We start from the raw sequence: 16,779 nt of genomic DNA, 5'->3' as shown, positions 1-16,779 counted from the left end.
TTTTTAATTGCCGCTGTATTGCAAAGATCTGTGTCGCAAACAAATGCCGTCACTTCAAAACCACCAAACTCCATTTTCACTGGTTCTTTAGGCGCTTCAAGTTTCGTCTCAAAATTGGGAATCTCCTTAACTGGTACACACTGTCGCATCACAACTTTCTCTCCATCGACTAAAAAGTAAGAGAAAAACATTTTTTTTTTAATTATCTAGAAACTTGCAGAAAATGTTTTTAAAAAAAAAATTTGGCCCATGGGGGGATCGAACCCGCGACCTTCGCGTTATTAGCACGACGCTCTAGCCAGCTGAGCTAATGGGCCAACTGTGCTATAAGGCTCCTCAATACATATTTAAAGGGGGTAGAAAAATAAAAGGCAACAGAATATGATATAAATTTTTTTCAGTATAAATTCTTTTTAGTAAAATTTTTTTTTTTTATTTTACTTTATTTTTTAAAGTTTTTAGATTTTTTTTTTAAAATAGAAAGTGTCTATTTTTCCCGCGATCTGCGCATTGACAAGAGTTGCAAGTAGCAACTGGTAGCAACAAGTTCGACTGTCAATCGGTCATTCAAAATGAGATAATGTTTCTGACAATTATTTTTTCGATTAAAAGAAATTATAATTAATTCCTATTAGATAAAAAGAATTTCGATAAAATAAAGATTCGGAAAATATAAATATTAATGTATTTTGAAAAATATATTTATACTCACATTTGCCAATGCCTTTCATGCAGTAACCTCGTTCGTTACACCTTTTATTATTATCGTGTGGTGAAAATGGTAGAGAACATTTTGGCATTCCTGGAATGTAATCCACGTCGTCCACGCAATTGTAGCATTGCACTGACTCACCTAAGGTAAATTCATTAATTAATAAGATTAATAACAATCTTAAAAAAAATACTCGAATATTTTTTGGGGACGTCCATAAACTACGTTACTAATTTTTCTTTTCTTACTTTTTAGACACCTTCCCACCCCTGGTTACCATTTATAAATTTTTAGACCCCCTTCTCCTAAATTGCAACGTAGTTTATGGATCGCCTCTTTTATTAAAATTAATAAATTTATTTATTATTTTGTATAAAATTAAATTTAAGAAAATAATTTTTTTTTATTAAGAATTCAAAGTTTGTGGAAATTTCTAGGTTATGTGAGACCTCTGATTATTATGCGCGACGAACGAAATTCTTAATACATTACATATAGTTTTCGTAATCATTACAAAAAATGGTCACATATCCGAACTTTAATATAAGACTATTGCAATCATTAAGAAAGAATTTTTCTCCGTTTATATATACGATTTAGAGGTTTCATCAATGACAATTACTCACAATTGGCAAAAATTTTAAAACATTATAATTTATTGTAAAATTCCAATGGTTAATAAGTCTTTGTCTTCTGTTGTAAAACTAGGAAACGATGCAACTAGCAAATAGAACCAAACTGGTATCGTTTACAAATTTAACTGTAATAATTGTTCTGACACTTACATCGGTGAATCAAAACGTAGTTTGGAAAAAAGAATTATATAAGGAATATAAGAACAAAAAAAATTGAATCTGTGGTTAATGAACATCAAATTACGCTCAATAATTCCTTCAATTTTAATGAGGTTAAAATTGTAGATTTGGAATCAAATTATAAAAAAAGATTAATTTCTGAAATGTTATATTATTAAATTTAACGATCATACACTCAAAAGTTGCAAAATGATATTTTGAATTTTAATGAATAATGAATAATTTTGTTGACTGATATTTTGAATTTTATTGAATAACAAAAGTGGTAATCTTATATTTAATTGATATTTTGAATATTATTAAATAATAAATAACTTCAAATTTATATTTAATTTACTAAAAAAGTTTTATCGATTGAATTATTACGTATCGATTGAATTTGATGTTTCTTTTAAATACTAAATATTTAAATAATAAAAATTTAAAAATATTTAAATACTAAATATTTAAATAATAAAAATTTAAAAATATTTGAATACTTAATATTTTAAATAATAAAAGATACAGATAGCAGTTTTGATTGAATTATTAATATTATCCAAAGTTTATATTATTGTGGTTGTTTAGTATCGATTTATGTGCATTGATGATTGTATTATTTTAACGATATAATTAATTGTCTAATTTGCAATAGAGGTTCTTGTAAAAAAAAACTAATTTATCAACGCGGAATTAAACTATTATATATATTTTTTACTGCGTAGCGTATTTTTTAATCAAATAAAATTAATTATTTTTGAAAAAATGAAAATAAAAAAATTTTAATTTAAATAAATTAATAAATAAATAGGTAATAAAATAAAAATAAATAAAATTAATAAATTAATTTCTATTAAATTCGAAAAAGAATTTTATTTGTTTATAAAAAAAGTGATTAAAATTAAAAAATATTTTCAAAATTTAAATAAAAATACCTAAATTAAAAATTGTAGCACCAATGAAGAAAAAAAGTAAAATCTTCATTTTAAAACACTTTTTTAAGGCGACTGGGAAAACGTTTATCTTATGAAGACACAAGTAAAGTTTAAAAGCGAACGGAAACGATAACACTATGACTGTTCATAGAGAAAAAAAGTATTCGCGAGAATGCTTAATCGACAAACTGAAAATACATACGTTCTTCCCACTATTTTTTATTTTAGCCAGAGTGGGAGTAGGAGGAGTGAGAGAATACTGGGACTTATTATTTTGCGTCTTTTCCATTATTAATTAATTAATTTTTATTTTATATAAATTTTTACCAAAATTAGTCCAAAATATTATATGAAAACGAAGATTAAATTTTATTTAAATTTTATTTAATAATAATTTTAGAATTATCATCTATTTTTTGAATTACAAAAGTAAAAAAAAATTAAGTCGAGGACGAATATTGTTGTAATTTTTTTCATTTATAAAAATGTATTAACCAATTTGCAATATATAAAACCAGAAAAGAGAAAATGGTAATGAATCGTGACTAATATTATTGTTTTGTATTTTCCTGAAATCATCAAGTTTGAGAATATATAAATCCTGTAGAGCAATTAATTGCAAGAGATACATTTGTTATTCCTTTTGAGAAATATCTTATCTGATTGTAATTGAATTGATATTTAATGTCCTTCTTTTTTAGAGAACAATTCCTTTTTTTCGAAGTAAAGAAAATCAAAAATATTTTTCGATATTAATTATTTGCAATATTTTCGCGGTATTTAATTACAATTTTCGTTGTTAATTTAAAACTTTTTGTAACAATTTGAAAGTTTGGTATATCAATTTAAAAGTTATTTGGTTTCAATTTGAAACCTTTGGAAAAAATTTGAATTTTTTTTATTAATTCGATATTTTTTGGTATCAATATAAGTTGGTTACAATACTTAAAACTTTTGGTATATATTTTAATTTGATAATATTTTTGTCATCAATTTGAGACTTTGGAATAATCAATTTAACATCTTTTGTAACAATTTGAAACTTTTGAAAACATTTTAAAACTTTTAGTATCAATATGAAACTTTTGGAAGAATAAATTTGAAACTTTTGGTATCAGTTTAAAATCATTAGTTCATAACCAGTTTCATTGAAACAATACGAAATTAATTACGTCACGTTTCTCTTCTTCTGCGGTGTATAACATTAATATATTTACATTCTGACATAAGAAGAATTCGCATTAAAAGCACTATAACTATAGATAATATTGTATTTGACAAAATGATAATTATCTGTAATGTTCATAACTATGATTCATTATTTTAACTTTTATATCTTCTAGTAAAAAAGTCCAATATTGTAAAAAATTATTTTTATTTTTTTTTTTTAATTTTTCATTATTTTTTTATTTATTATTTTTATTATTCTTATTATTCTTATTATTAATTATTAATGATCTATTTTTTAATTTTTAATTATTAAGAGTCAATTTTTGATATTATTAAGAATAAATTAAATAATTGAATTTTTTGCTAAATTCAAAGAATCTTGTATTGTAGGTATCAAAAAATATAAAATTATAAGTATTTGTCAGTTATTTGAACACTCGTGTACTATGTACTTAATTGGTGTACAAATTACTTTGAATAAATGTATAATATTTATATTTCTTTTTAACTTGACACGTGTATCGAATTTTATAAAATCGAAAATTTTTATTTGACAAACTGTAAAAATTTTCCTATGTAAAACTTTTTTTTTCGAAACACTAACACAATAGTCATTTTGTTAAAAATAAAATAAAAGTTAAAAGTAATTTTGACTAATTTTACTAAAAATTATACTTTAAATTTAATTTTTACTAATTTTACTAAAAATTACACTTTAAGTTTAATTTTTACTAATTTTACTAAAAATTAAACTTAAAAGTAATTTTGACTAATTTGATACTAAAATGTACTCTTCATTAGGAAAATTTACTAATTTATTTACATATTACTAAATAGTAATTTTTTACTAGTTTATTATAGTAAAACTTACTAATTAAAAATCAAAAAATAAAGTCACTAATTCCAGTAAACATTTTCACTAATTCAAATTTAGAGAGTATTTAAATAAATTTTATTCCAATAGTAATTTTTTATTGAAAAACAAAATAAATTTTCTAGTCACTTTCTGTTCTTCATTATATTTTTCCAGAAGTGGCAAATTACACATGCAAATATAATGTTTACAAAAGTTTCATAACTATTTTTCAAATAACATTATTTGATCAATTGTCTAAAATATAATTTAAATGATATCATGAAAAAATATATAAATAATTAATGAATTTCTATTTCCTCATAATTTGGTATATATAAGAAATTATACAATAACCAAGTAGATTTCATTAAAAGTAATTTTTTCTTAATTTACTATAAAAAATAACTACCGACAATTTACAAAAAAAAAAAAAAAATGTTAAAATTGTGTTTTTTATCATTTATCCTAGCAATAACGATTTCATTATCCAACTGTATGCATTATTCTTTATTACTCAATAATTATAAATGTTGTCCCTCGACTCGATTACATTTTAAATCAGTTAGTAAAGAATGCAGTGAATTTGGTGGAAAAAATTTCATTACTGATCCAAAAATAAGGACAATGAGATATTATCGTCAATTGTGCACCATTGACGTATGTGATAATGGAAAATCAAAAAGGAGAACATACTGTTGCCTATCGTCTTGTAATTATGATTGTCATAGTTGTAGACAAAAAAAGGGTCCACTGCAACTATTTAAAGAATTAAACGAAGGTGATATTGAATATGTTTTTTAAGTCTTTATAACCTAAAATGTACATTTTTTAGTGTAAATTCAAATATAATTGTCGGAAATACTTTTTATTATGTATAAAAAATATTATCTAATTATTTATGATATATTTAATTTAATAAAAAAAAAGAGAAAAAAGAATTCTTTATAAAAAAAAACCAGTTTTTAATATAATTTTTCCTCTACCTTTATATGAACAATCAAAACGTTAAAAAATGTAAAAATTAACAGCAAATTTTCCATTTTCTATTATAGAAACAATTCACACATATTTTAATAAATATATAATATTAATATAAAATAAATATAATTGTTTATTTTTAAAAATTAAATTAAATTTCTGTAAAAATTTTATTAAAATTCTTAAAAACAATTAAATTCCTTCGAAAAATGGTATTGAAATTCTATTGAAAATAATTGAATTCCTACGAAGAATTTTATTATTCATGAAAATAATTGAATTTTCACCATGAATTTTATTAAAATTTTTGTAAATAATTGAATTCTTCTTAGATGAATTTTATTAAAATTTTTCAAAATAATTAAATTTTCAACATGAATTTTATTAAAATTTTTGAAAATAAAATTGAATTCTTTAGAAAACTTTTATTATTTATGAAAATATGTAATTGAATTTACACCATAAATTCTATTAAAATTATTGAAAATAATTGAATTCTTTAGAAAAATTTTATTATTTTTGAAAATAATTGAATTTTTACCATGAATTTTATTAAAATTTTTAAAAATAATTGAATTCTTTAGAAAAATTTTATTATTTTTGAAAATAATTGAATTTTTACCATGAATTTTATTAAAATCTTAAAAAATAATTGAATTCTTATTTGAAGAATTTTGTTAGAATTTTTTTAAATTAATTGAATTTTCACCATGAATTTGATTAAAATTATTGAAAATAATTGAATTCTTTAGAAAAATTTTTATTAGTTTTGAAAATAATTGTATTTTCACCATGAATTTTATTAAAATTTTTGAAAATAATTGAATTCTTATTCGAAGAATTTTGTTAAAATTTTTTAAAATTAATTGAATTTTCACCATGAATTTGATTAAAATTATTGTAAATAATTGAATTCTTTAGAAAAATTTTTATTAGTTTTGAAAATAATTGTATTTTCACCATGAATTTTATTAAAATTTTTGAAAATAATTGAATTCTTATTCGAAGAATTTTGTTAAAATTTTTTAAAATTAATTGAATTTTCACCATGAATTTTTTTATAATTAGGTATTGAAAATAATTGAAATCTTTAGAAAAATTTTATTATTTTTGAAAATAATTAAATTTTTATCATGAATTTTATTAAACTTTTTGAAAATATTTGAATTCCTATTTGAAGAATTTTATTAAAATTTTTGAAAATAATTGAATTTCTGCAAAGAATTTTATTAAAATTCTACTTAAAATAATTGAATTGCTTCGAGGAATATTGTTACAATTTGTGACAATAATTGAAATAATTGAAAATATTTAAAAATAAATTTTTATTCATATTTATTTTCAAATCTTCACTTGAAAATATTTTATTAAATTTTTTGCGAATTTTATTCTAATTATTTTGTTGAAAAATAAATTTTTTTATAACTGAAAAAATAAAGAAGAATTGAAATTCTTTATTTTTACAGTTGTTTATAGTGATAAATTTAGATATAATTATAAAACAGTTACAAAGTTTCCAAACTATTTCCCAAACAATATTGTTTGATCAATTGTCCAAAATATAAATTTATTTCCATATATCATATAAATATTCAAAATAATAATTTATTCTCCAAATACTTTGGGTATATAAGACATTATCCACTAACCAAGAAATATAATTTCATAAAAAAAAAATTTTTCAATTCGAAAATAAATTGACAAAAAAAAAAGATGTTAAAATATCTACTATTTATCCTATCAACATTTTCATTCGCCCAGAATTCAATAAGGGGTGAAAATATCTGTTGTCCTTCTACTCAACTGAGATTTAAATCAATTAATAAAGAATGCAGTGAATTCGGCGGAAGGAATTTCATTGTCAATAAACCATTAAATAAAATTAGTGAATTTCGTCTGTTGTGCGAAATTTACGTTTGTAATGATGGCAAACCAAGAAACGGAACACATTGTGGCGAAAAATTTTGTGATCGTAATGCTTGTAATTGTCGAGGAGGCTGTAGAGAAGGAGATAATTTATTGCGATCATTTAAAGACATAAACAGAGGTGATATTGAATATGCTTTTTAATTATTGTAATCTGTAAAGTACAATTATTTTTTAAATTCAAAATAAGAATCGACGAAAATATTTTTTATGTTTGAACAAAATTTTCTCTAAATTCTTCATTTTAATAATAAAGAAAAATTAATACCTTCCAATGTGATGAGAATGTACAAAAATTGATGAAAAAAAAGTAAAAATTCTGATAAAAATAACCAGTTTTTAATTATAATTTATCCTCTACTTATATGAACAACAAGAAACGTAAAAATTTTAAGCATAAAAATTGTTGAATAATTTTAAATTCAAAATTTAAAAAAAATCCACTAAATATGATTTACTATTTTTAATAAAAAATTATTTTTTAATAAAATCCTTCGAAACAATTAAATTTCATATTTTTAAGAATTTTAGCAAAATTCTTCTCAAGAATTCAATTATTTTTATAAATAAGAAACTAATTCGTCAGAATTTAATTAAATTCTTCACAGAAAATTAACTGTTTTCAAAAAAATTTTTAATTATACAATTTCTCAAAAGAATTAAATTATTTTTAAATTAAATTAAATTTTTCTAAAAAATTTCAAATTTCTCTGAATTTATTTTATTGTGATTCTTTTTTTGTTTGCCTTAAAACATTTGAAATTACCAAGAATTTTTATAAAAAACCTTAATTTTTTTCAATTTTCTACAATAATTTATTTTAAATAATTTACTTCTTAAAAAAACTATCAAGAAATTATTATTTATAAATTATTTAATGAATAATTGAAATTAAAAATTTAAAAAAAAAATTGAATATTATGAGTTGCATTTACAATTTTTATAAATAATTGAATTGTTTTAAAGATATAATTTCAATATTTTGAAAATGAATAATTAATGGATTTTTTTTACGAAATTTTATTGAAAATTTTGAAAGTAATTAATTAAATTTTATAAAGAATTATTATTCTCCAAATTAGAAAGTTTTTTATTTTTAAATATAAATTTTTGAATTATTTCATAATCAAAATTTTAAACATTCACTTATTAAGTACATAATTAATTATTATTGTTTAAATTTTCAAAAATTTGAAAATAATTCTTTCCGAGAATTCAATTATTTTCAACATTCTTCTGAAAAATTCAATTATTCTTAATAGTAAAATTTTTTTACAAAAATTCAATTATTTTTAATAAAAATTCAATAAAAGAATTCAATTATTTTCTATAATTTTAATAAATCCTTCGAAATAATTAAATTATCTTTATAAATAGTAAAATTCTTTGCAAAAATTCATTTATTTTTTTTTAATTTAATTTTAATAATATTTCATGAAAGAATTCATTTAAAAAAAATTTTTAATAATATTTGTCGAAAAAATTCAATTATTTGCAAAACCTTTAATAGTTTCCATTGTTTGAAAGAATTAAATTATTTTATATATATTTTAATAAAATTCATTGAATGAATTAAATTATTTTTGAAAATTGTAATAAAATTCTGTGAAGAATTAAAAATTTTTCTAAAAATATTCACAAAATTCAATAATTAAATGTTAATAAGAGTAGAAAAATTATTTTAAAATTTTTGAAAGAAATTGTTCATAACATTCAATTACTTTCAAAATTTTCTATTAAAATTATTAAAGAATCTCTATTATTTGAAAAAAAAATTCAAAGAAATTCTTCATAAGAAAATATTAGGATTTTCAAAAATTTTTTTAAATTTAAAGAAATTCTTCAAAAAAAAATTCAATTTGGATTTTTAATTTAATAATTAAAATATGTTTAATTTCAATTTTTTAAGAAATACGATTATTTTAAAAACTTGAAAGAAATTGCTCATAAAACTTAATTACTTTCAAAATTTTCTATTAAAATTATTAAAGAATATCTATTACTTAAAAAAAAAATTCAAAGAAATTCTTCATTAGAAGAAAATTAGGATTTGAAAATTAGGATTTTCAAAAATTTTAATAAAATTCTTCAAAGGAATTCAATTATTCTCAAAGCTTTTGATAAAATTCTTTGCAAAAATTCAATGATTTTCAATAAATATTAATTTTAAAATGGAAAATATTTGAGAAGAAAAATTATTTTAAAAATTAGGAAATAAAAACTAATTATAAAAATATTTACGAAGTTGAAGTCCACAACGTTTATCAACGAAAAAACTATATTTAATACATTCAAGTATTATTTTTAATTTAATGTTTAATTGTAAAGTAATTATTATCAAAATATAAACATCAATCTTTTTTTTCTAAATATTTTTGTGACAATATTGCTGCGTATTTTTAATTAATTTACTAAGTAAACAATTTTTTTTCGTTGATCAACGTTGTGGATTTCAACTTGGTAAATATTTTGCCTGTAGTTTCTTTTGTCCTCCTAAGAAAAATTATTCAGAATTTTAATTAATATGAACAATTTTAATTAATATTAATTAATATAAACAATTTTAAAAAATCACCATCATCATTGTTTCTCGAGAATAATGCACCAATTGCCTTGATCATAATAGGACTTTTCGATATTAACAGGAAGTGAGGAACAAAGTGCTTCGAGTTCACCACTCTCAAACACATGATAAAATCGTAAAAATGTACCGCCACCTTTTCTCTTCCAAGGAACTAAATTGTCGCGATACGTGAATTCCGTACGATTCTCATGCACTGGTAGCGTAATTCCAAAAAGCTCTTTCTTCTCCCGTTCGCGATGCTGCTGCTGATTCTCCAATTTCGATGAATTAAATTTCAAATATGTCGATTGCATTGAGTCCTTCACTTGCTCCTTGGCCCATACGTAAATTAAACATTTACCCCCCGACCTTAAGGTGCGGACAATTTCGAAAATTGCCCGTTTTCTTCGCTCCTCCGTCGAGAGATGATGAATCACGGCAATGCTTATTGCTGCATCGAAGCAATTGTCTCGATACGGAAGCGAGAGACAATTTGAAATTTGCACCTCGAATTCACGTTTTCGGCAAATTTCGACTAATCCCGAACTTCTGTCGCAACCCATCTGGAAAAAAAAAATTTCCAATTTATTATATTTATCAAGATTATAAATCTCGAATATATATGAATACGAAATTCGGTGAAATTTGAAACAAAAATTATATACTCAACAATTTTGGAAAATGCGAAAATTGTAATATTAACTAAAAAATTATATCTACAAAAATAGAAATTAAGAAAATTTATTTTAAATATACTTGCAAAATGTCCGTTTATGAATTATTTTCGAAGGAATTTTAAATTTTTTCGTATTCAATTTAATTTTAAATACTTTTGATATTTCATTTAATTTTAAATACTTTTGTATTTTATTTCATTTTAAATTCTTTTGTATTTAAAATTCCTTATGTTTAGGAAAAATACTAAATTTTACTTTGTAAATTTCTGGACGTCCAAGTAAATATTTTCCATTTCCGCAACCGACGTCCAAAAGCAGACCACCAATTTTTATTGTGTCCAAAAATGCGGAAACATTCGGCCAAGGTTTATGTCTAGTCTGATCGAAATGGTCCGAAATTTCTTCATAAACCTGCGAAAGAGAAATAAATTCTAAAGACTTTTTTTTTTTTAAAGAAAGTGTCATTTTTAAAAAAATTTCTAGTTTTAGTTTCAGTTAGTTTTATAACTAACTTTTTATTTACAAGAGAATTTTTGATTTATAAACTTAATCCCTTGGAAAAAATTAAATTTTTCTAATTTTAATAAATAAAAAAAATAGAAATAAAAAAGTATTTAGAAATAGATAAAAATAGGTTAATGTAATTAATATAAATAAAAATAAACAAAAATAAATAGAAATAAGTACAGACTTCGCACACGATAATTAATTTCAAAAAAGTAGCTTTCAAACTAAAAAAAAAAGTAGTGAAAAAATAGCTATCGAAAAATATAAACTTGACGACCAAAAAAACTCGTTTTAGAAACTTCGCAAAAACTGACAAAAATTACATTCTATATTTTATTTTCCTGACTTTTTCCTAATTTTCATAAAAAAATATTTATTTCTTTCTTATCCTAGTGCTAATAAATTCAATTCCTGCAACGAATTTTATTATTTATAAAAGAATTTAAATATTTACAAAAATAATTTTATTCTAGCGAAGAATTTTATAAAAATTTTTAAATAATTAATTTCTTTCGACAAATATTATGCAAATTTTAATTTAAATAATTGAATTCCTGAGAAATTTTTATTATTCATGAAAAAAATTGGATTCTTACGAAGATTTTTATAAAAAACTTTTTAAATAATTGAATTCTGTTTGGAAATTTTATGAAAATAGTAGATATTGAAAATCATTGACTAGCGAAAAAGTTTTTAAAACTAATTAAATTTTACAAATAATTCTATTAAAATTTTTGAGAATAATTGAATGTCTGTGTGGTATTTTATTAAATTTTTTTTGAAAATAATTGAATTCCTAAAAAGCATTTTATTATTTATGAAAATAATTGAATTCTTGCGAACGATTTTATTAGAATTTTTTAAAATAATTGTATTTCTAAGAAGAAATTTATTACTTTTAAAAATAATTGAATTTTTGTGATGAATATTTTTATTTATGAAAATAATTGAATTTTGCAAAGAATTTCATTAAAATGCTTCAAAATAATTGAATTTTCGAGAGTAATTTTGTTATTTATCTTTAATAATAATTAAATTCTTTCGAAGAATTATTTATGTAAATAATTTAATTCTTGGGAAGAATTTTATTAAAATCTAAAAGAATAATTGAATTATTTAGAAAAAGAAATTGAATTAAAATAATTGATTTCTTTCGAACAATTTTATTAAAATATTTTAAAGCAATGGGATTCCTGTGAAAATATTTAATATTTTTGTAAATAATTGTATTTTTCCAAAAAATTTTAAAAAATATTTTTTTAAATAATTGATCTTTTCGAGGAATTGAAATTAAATTTTTAAGAATTTTAATTTTAATTTTAAGAATTTTTTTTAGCAATTCCTGTACAAATTATATTAAAAATAATTGAAATCCTGCGATGAATTTTATTATTTTTGAAAATAATTGAATAGTTGCAAAGAATTTTATTATAATTTTCAAAAATAATTGAATTCCTGAGATGAATTTTATTATTTATAAATATAATTGAATTATTGCGAAAAATTGTATTAAAATGTTTAAAAAGAATTGAATTTCTGTGAAAATTTTTGTTAATTTAAAAAATAATTGAATTCTTGTGGAAAACTTTATATTTGTGAAAATAATTGCAAAGAATTTCATTAGAATGCTTCAAAATAATTGAATTTTTGGAAATAATTTTGTTATTTATCTTTAATAATTGAATTCTTTCGAAAAATTATTTATGTAAATAATTGAATTCTTGGGAAGAATTTTATTAAAATCTTAAAAAAATAATTGAATTATTTCAAAAAAATTTAATTAAAATTGTGTTTAAAATAATTGATTTCTTTCGAACAATTTTATTAAAATATTTGAAAATAATTGGATTCCTGTCAAAAATTTTAAATATTTTTGTAAATAATTGAATTCTTACAAAGAATTTAAAAAAAACATTTTTTTAAATAATTGATTTTTTCGAGGAATCGAAATTAAATCTTTTTAGAATCATTACATTTCTTGAGCAATTCTTGTAAAATTGTATTAAAAATAATTGAAATCCTGCAATGAATTTTATGATTTATGAAAATAATTGAATAGTTGCTTAGAATTTTATTAAAATTTTCAAAAATAATTGAATTCCTGAAAAGAATTTTATTATTTATGAAAAAAATTCTATTAAAATGTTTAAAAAAAATTGAATTTCTGTGGAAAATTTTGTTATTTTTGAAAATAATTGAATTCTTCATAAGAATTTTATAAAAATTGTTTTAAATAATTAATTGTTTTGAAATATAATAAATATTATGAAAATTTTATTTTAAATAATTGAATTTTTCGATTAATTTATTTTAAATATTATTAAAAATAATTGAAATTCTTCGATGAGTTTTATTATTTATGAAAATAATTGAATTCTTGCTTAGAAATTTATTAAAAGTTTTGTTTAAAAAATTGAATTTCCATGAAAAATGTTATTATTAGTGAAAGTAATTGAATTATTGTGAAGAATTGTATAAAAATTTTGTTAAATAATTAATTTTTTCGAATTTTTTTTTTTGAATATGCTATTCTAAATTAATTGAATTCCTCTGGAAATTTTATTATTCGTGAAAATAGTTGAATTTTGGATGAATTTTATAAATTGTTTTTTAAATAATTGAATTCTTTTGCTTTTTATGAAAATAATTGAATTTCGAATATTTTTTTAATTATGACTTAGAATTTTTCAAGAAGAAGAAAATATTAAACAAAAATTAAATTACCTCGTGAACGTATAAATTTTCAATGCCATTTGCATTTAGTTCACTGATTGTTTCTTGACTATTTTTCGTGTTACAAAATTCCGGATATTGACACTGACAATTTCCAGTACGAACTTTTCGAAAAGTAAATGACGTTCTGATTCCACGTTTCTGAACTGCCGATCCATTTTCATTTTGCGTGGTGTCATTGTGTCGTGGACAAATTCCATGCGACCACGCGTATCGTGATTCTTCACTCATCACCAATAGAGAACGTCCTGGCAGGACAATTGATATTTTCTCCTTTCCTCTCTTGAAATCCATTACGCACGCCGATCCCAATGATAGAGACAAAATCGTATTTTCGAATACACTGTGAGTGTCAATGTGCGGAGGAATACCTTAAATATGATTTAAAAAAAACGATTAATATTTTTGGAGTCATTTAACTGTAGTTTATGATTTAAAAATAAAATTATAAAATCTTTTTGACCACAGGTCAGACAAACCTGAATGTTTATGATTCTAGAATTAATTTAAAAATATAAAAAAAAGAAAGAGTTATCTTCGAAAAGTATTTATACCTTGTCCGGGTAAATAGCGATTAATGGTTATTTGATCAAATTGATGTTCACCGCATCCAGCGTCCTCGAATAATCTTTGCAGAAAATGATAGTCATCGGGAATTGGAATTATTGGTTCATCAACATTCACAGAATTTGTATCGTAACAAAATTTATAACCAAAATGCTTCACCTTTCTGTGTTTCAGCTCCGATGAAACATCATCTGCCAATATTTTTAAATTTTTAGGCAAAAGAAATAAAAAAAGTTATTAAAAAAAAATTTTTTCTGAAAATATTATTCACCTTACCGTCTTCTTTCCAGTCAATACTTTTTAGTAAAAGTTCCTCTTGTTCGATTGTGAGAAAATTTTCTATTATTCTCAAACCAGGAATTACGTATTTAGAATAATCTTCTTGCACTTCAGGAACTAAAATTTAACACCAAAGTCAATTTTAAATAGAAATAAATTTTTAAAACAAGTTCAAGGTTTGAATTTCGTGATCTAAATTTACTCCTTATATTTTAAGTGACAAGAGGTCCAATTTAAACACTTTAATAATTTTAATAATTTAACAGATTTAACAAAAAGTTATTTAAAAATTGTTTATATAATATTTTACATAAAATGATAAAATTTAACAATTTTTATTAAATGTTTTATATTTATATTCAGTTTATAAATTTAATAATAACTTATTTAATTTAATAACTTCTTTCAAAAATATGTGAATTTATCACTAATTATCACTTATTATTAATTATTAATAAAGGTAACTTCAGTTTTTCTCAAATTTCTCCTCAAATTAATTAGAATGAAAATTGATTTTTTTAAATTCAAGTAAATAATTCAATTCAATTTTTTTTAAACCTGATGTCGTGAAGGTCAAGTAGAGGGGATTTTTTTCTTGTAAAATTTTCATATTTCCGTGCAATTGATCATACACTGTTTTTGCATCCGCTTCATTTGGAAATTCAATGAAACAATAGGATTTTCCAGGTGGCATTCTTATGGAATATTTCGTTACAAGTGGATCTAAAATTATTTTTAAATTTTCCTCGGACAATCCAGTTACCAATCCAGCATTGCAGATCACTAGATACTAAAAACATATTTTCATATTTTTATTTAAAAAAAAAGTTTTGACAAAAAATATTGATATAAATAGTAAAAAAAAATTTTTATAAAATTGTATTAGTTGATAAAATAAATTTTATTACATAAAAAAATATAAAGAAACTAAGGGAAAAGAATTTTGGACGAAAAATAATTATATAAGTAGCAAATTTTCAAAAATTGATAAATAACGTTAGGTGTTAATTCACGGAAATTTTTTTTTACGGAAAAACAAAAGACAGTTGAATTGTAATTTCAGGAAAATTGTGAAAATAGTTTTAAAGTTTGCCATTATCATCATCATCATCATCATTAGGTAATTTTAATAAACAAATTCAAAATACACAAGTGACATAAAATTATTTCAATATCTAAACCAATTTTTTATCAGCTTTTGAACTTGGAATAATTTTTTTTTACAATTTTTCTACCTTAGTTGGAGATTCCGAGCAGGAAATATTTAAATCTCTTGCAAGTCGATGTTGAGCTCGCTTTTGTTTTCTCAAACATTTTCTTTCGTTTTTCACTTTTTCAATTTCCATTATAATATGTTTTTGATGTGTTATTGAATTATTTTTTTAAAAATATTGTTCTATGCATGGAAATATGCGTAAGAAATCTGTCTTCTTGAATAAATGTTTACGACGTTTACAATGTCAACTTTTGTTGGTTATATTTATTAGGAAACGTGTGTAGCAGACGACTAATTCCTGTCTCCAGGGATGGGAAACTAATGAGCATCGAGTATTAAGGGGGATTCATACATTTGTCTCAAAATGAAAATTCACAATTGTAGAATCACTATAGTTGTACGTGTACTGTTGGAGCCAGCAATCAGCAAGAAAGGTATTTAAAAATGGCAGTTAGAAGTTATAATTTATTTGAAACAATAATGTTTCTCGCAATTGAAACATTGATCGTAACTTGAAAAGAATCAGCCAGAATCTTGAAAGGTTTTACATTAATTTGCGACTAAAAAGATTTTAACAATTAGTTGTTATTATCATGCTAAAATTAATTTTAGCAATTAAATTCTCCGAGAATTTAAGAGAATGTAACATAACCTCACTTTTGTCATTATACATTTTGGCGAATGCGATGGTCCGGCGTTGTGTTTTTATTTAATAATAATAATTATTATTTTTTTTAATATAGTAACTATATATTTAAAGATTTAAAAAATTACAAAACCAAAGAGTATAGTATGGAAATATTTTAAAAGCATTGAAGATAATAATATTATTTGTAACTTCTTCAAAATTCTATTATTTTCTAGAA

General features: G+C 21.3%; 1 protein-coding gene and 1 non-coding gene across 2 annotated transcripts; both read right to left on the bottom strand.

Annotated features, from left to right (window-relative positions):
- Window positions 1–243: 243 nt before the first annotated feature.
- On the bottom strand, window positions 244–317 carry Trnai-aau. The gene has a single exon. It is a non-coding gene; the product is annotated as a tRNA-Ile (tRNA).
- A 399-nt stretch (window positions 318–716) lies between these two features.
- LOC122509640 (alkylated DNA repair protein alkB homolog 8) lies at window positions 717–16,388 on the bottom strand. Its single transcript, XM_043623839.1, has 8 exons — window positions 15,933–16,388; window positions 15,256–15,487; window positions 14,695–14,814; window positions 14,406–14,609; window positions 13,843–14,222; window positions 10,867–11,022; window positions 9,947–10,497; window positions 717–853 (listed from the first exon to the last, which is right to left on the bottom strand). The coding sequence occupies exons 1-7, from the start codon at window positions 16,041–16,043 to the stop codon at window positions 9,952–9,954; spliced, it is 1,749 nt and encodes a 582-aa protein (XP_043479774.1). The 5' UTR covers window positions 16,044–16,388; the 3' UTR covers window positions 717–853; window positions 9,947–9,951.
- Between the last annotated feature and the right edge of the window lie 391 nt (window positions 16,389–16,779).

This window comes from Leptopilina heterotoma, unplaced genomic scaffold, assembly GCF_015476425.1.
Source record: "Leptopilina heterotoma isolate Lh14 unplaced genomic scaffold, ASM1547642v1 Lhet_61, whole genome shotgun sequence".
NCBI lineage: Eukaryota > Metazoa > Arthropoda > Insecta > Hymenoptera > Figitidae > Leptopilina > Leptopilina heterotoma.
This window is presented reverse-complemented; position numbering and strand designations above follow the sequence as displayed.

Bases quoted from the DNA above. Each gene is read 5' to 3' on its own strand.
- LOC122509640 (XM_043623839.1), bottom strand. From the start codon at position 16,043: ATGGAAATTGAAAAAGTGAAAAACGAAAGAAAATGTTTGAGAAAACAA. The intron at 15,488-15,932 runs GTAGAAAAATTG...ATATGTTTTTAG, and splicing joins GCTCGGAATCTCCAACTAAG to TATCTAGTGATCTGCAATGC. The intron at 14,610-14,694 runs GTAAGGTGAATA...AAATATTGGCAG, and splicing joins TATTGACTGGAAAGAAGACG to ATGATGTTTCATCGGAGCTG.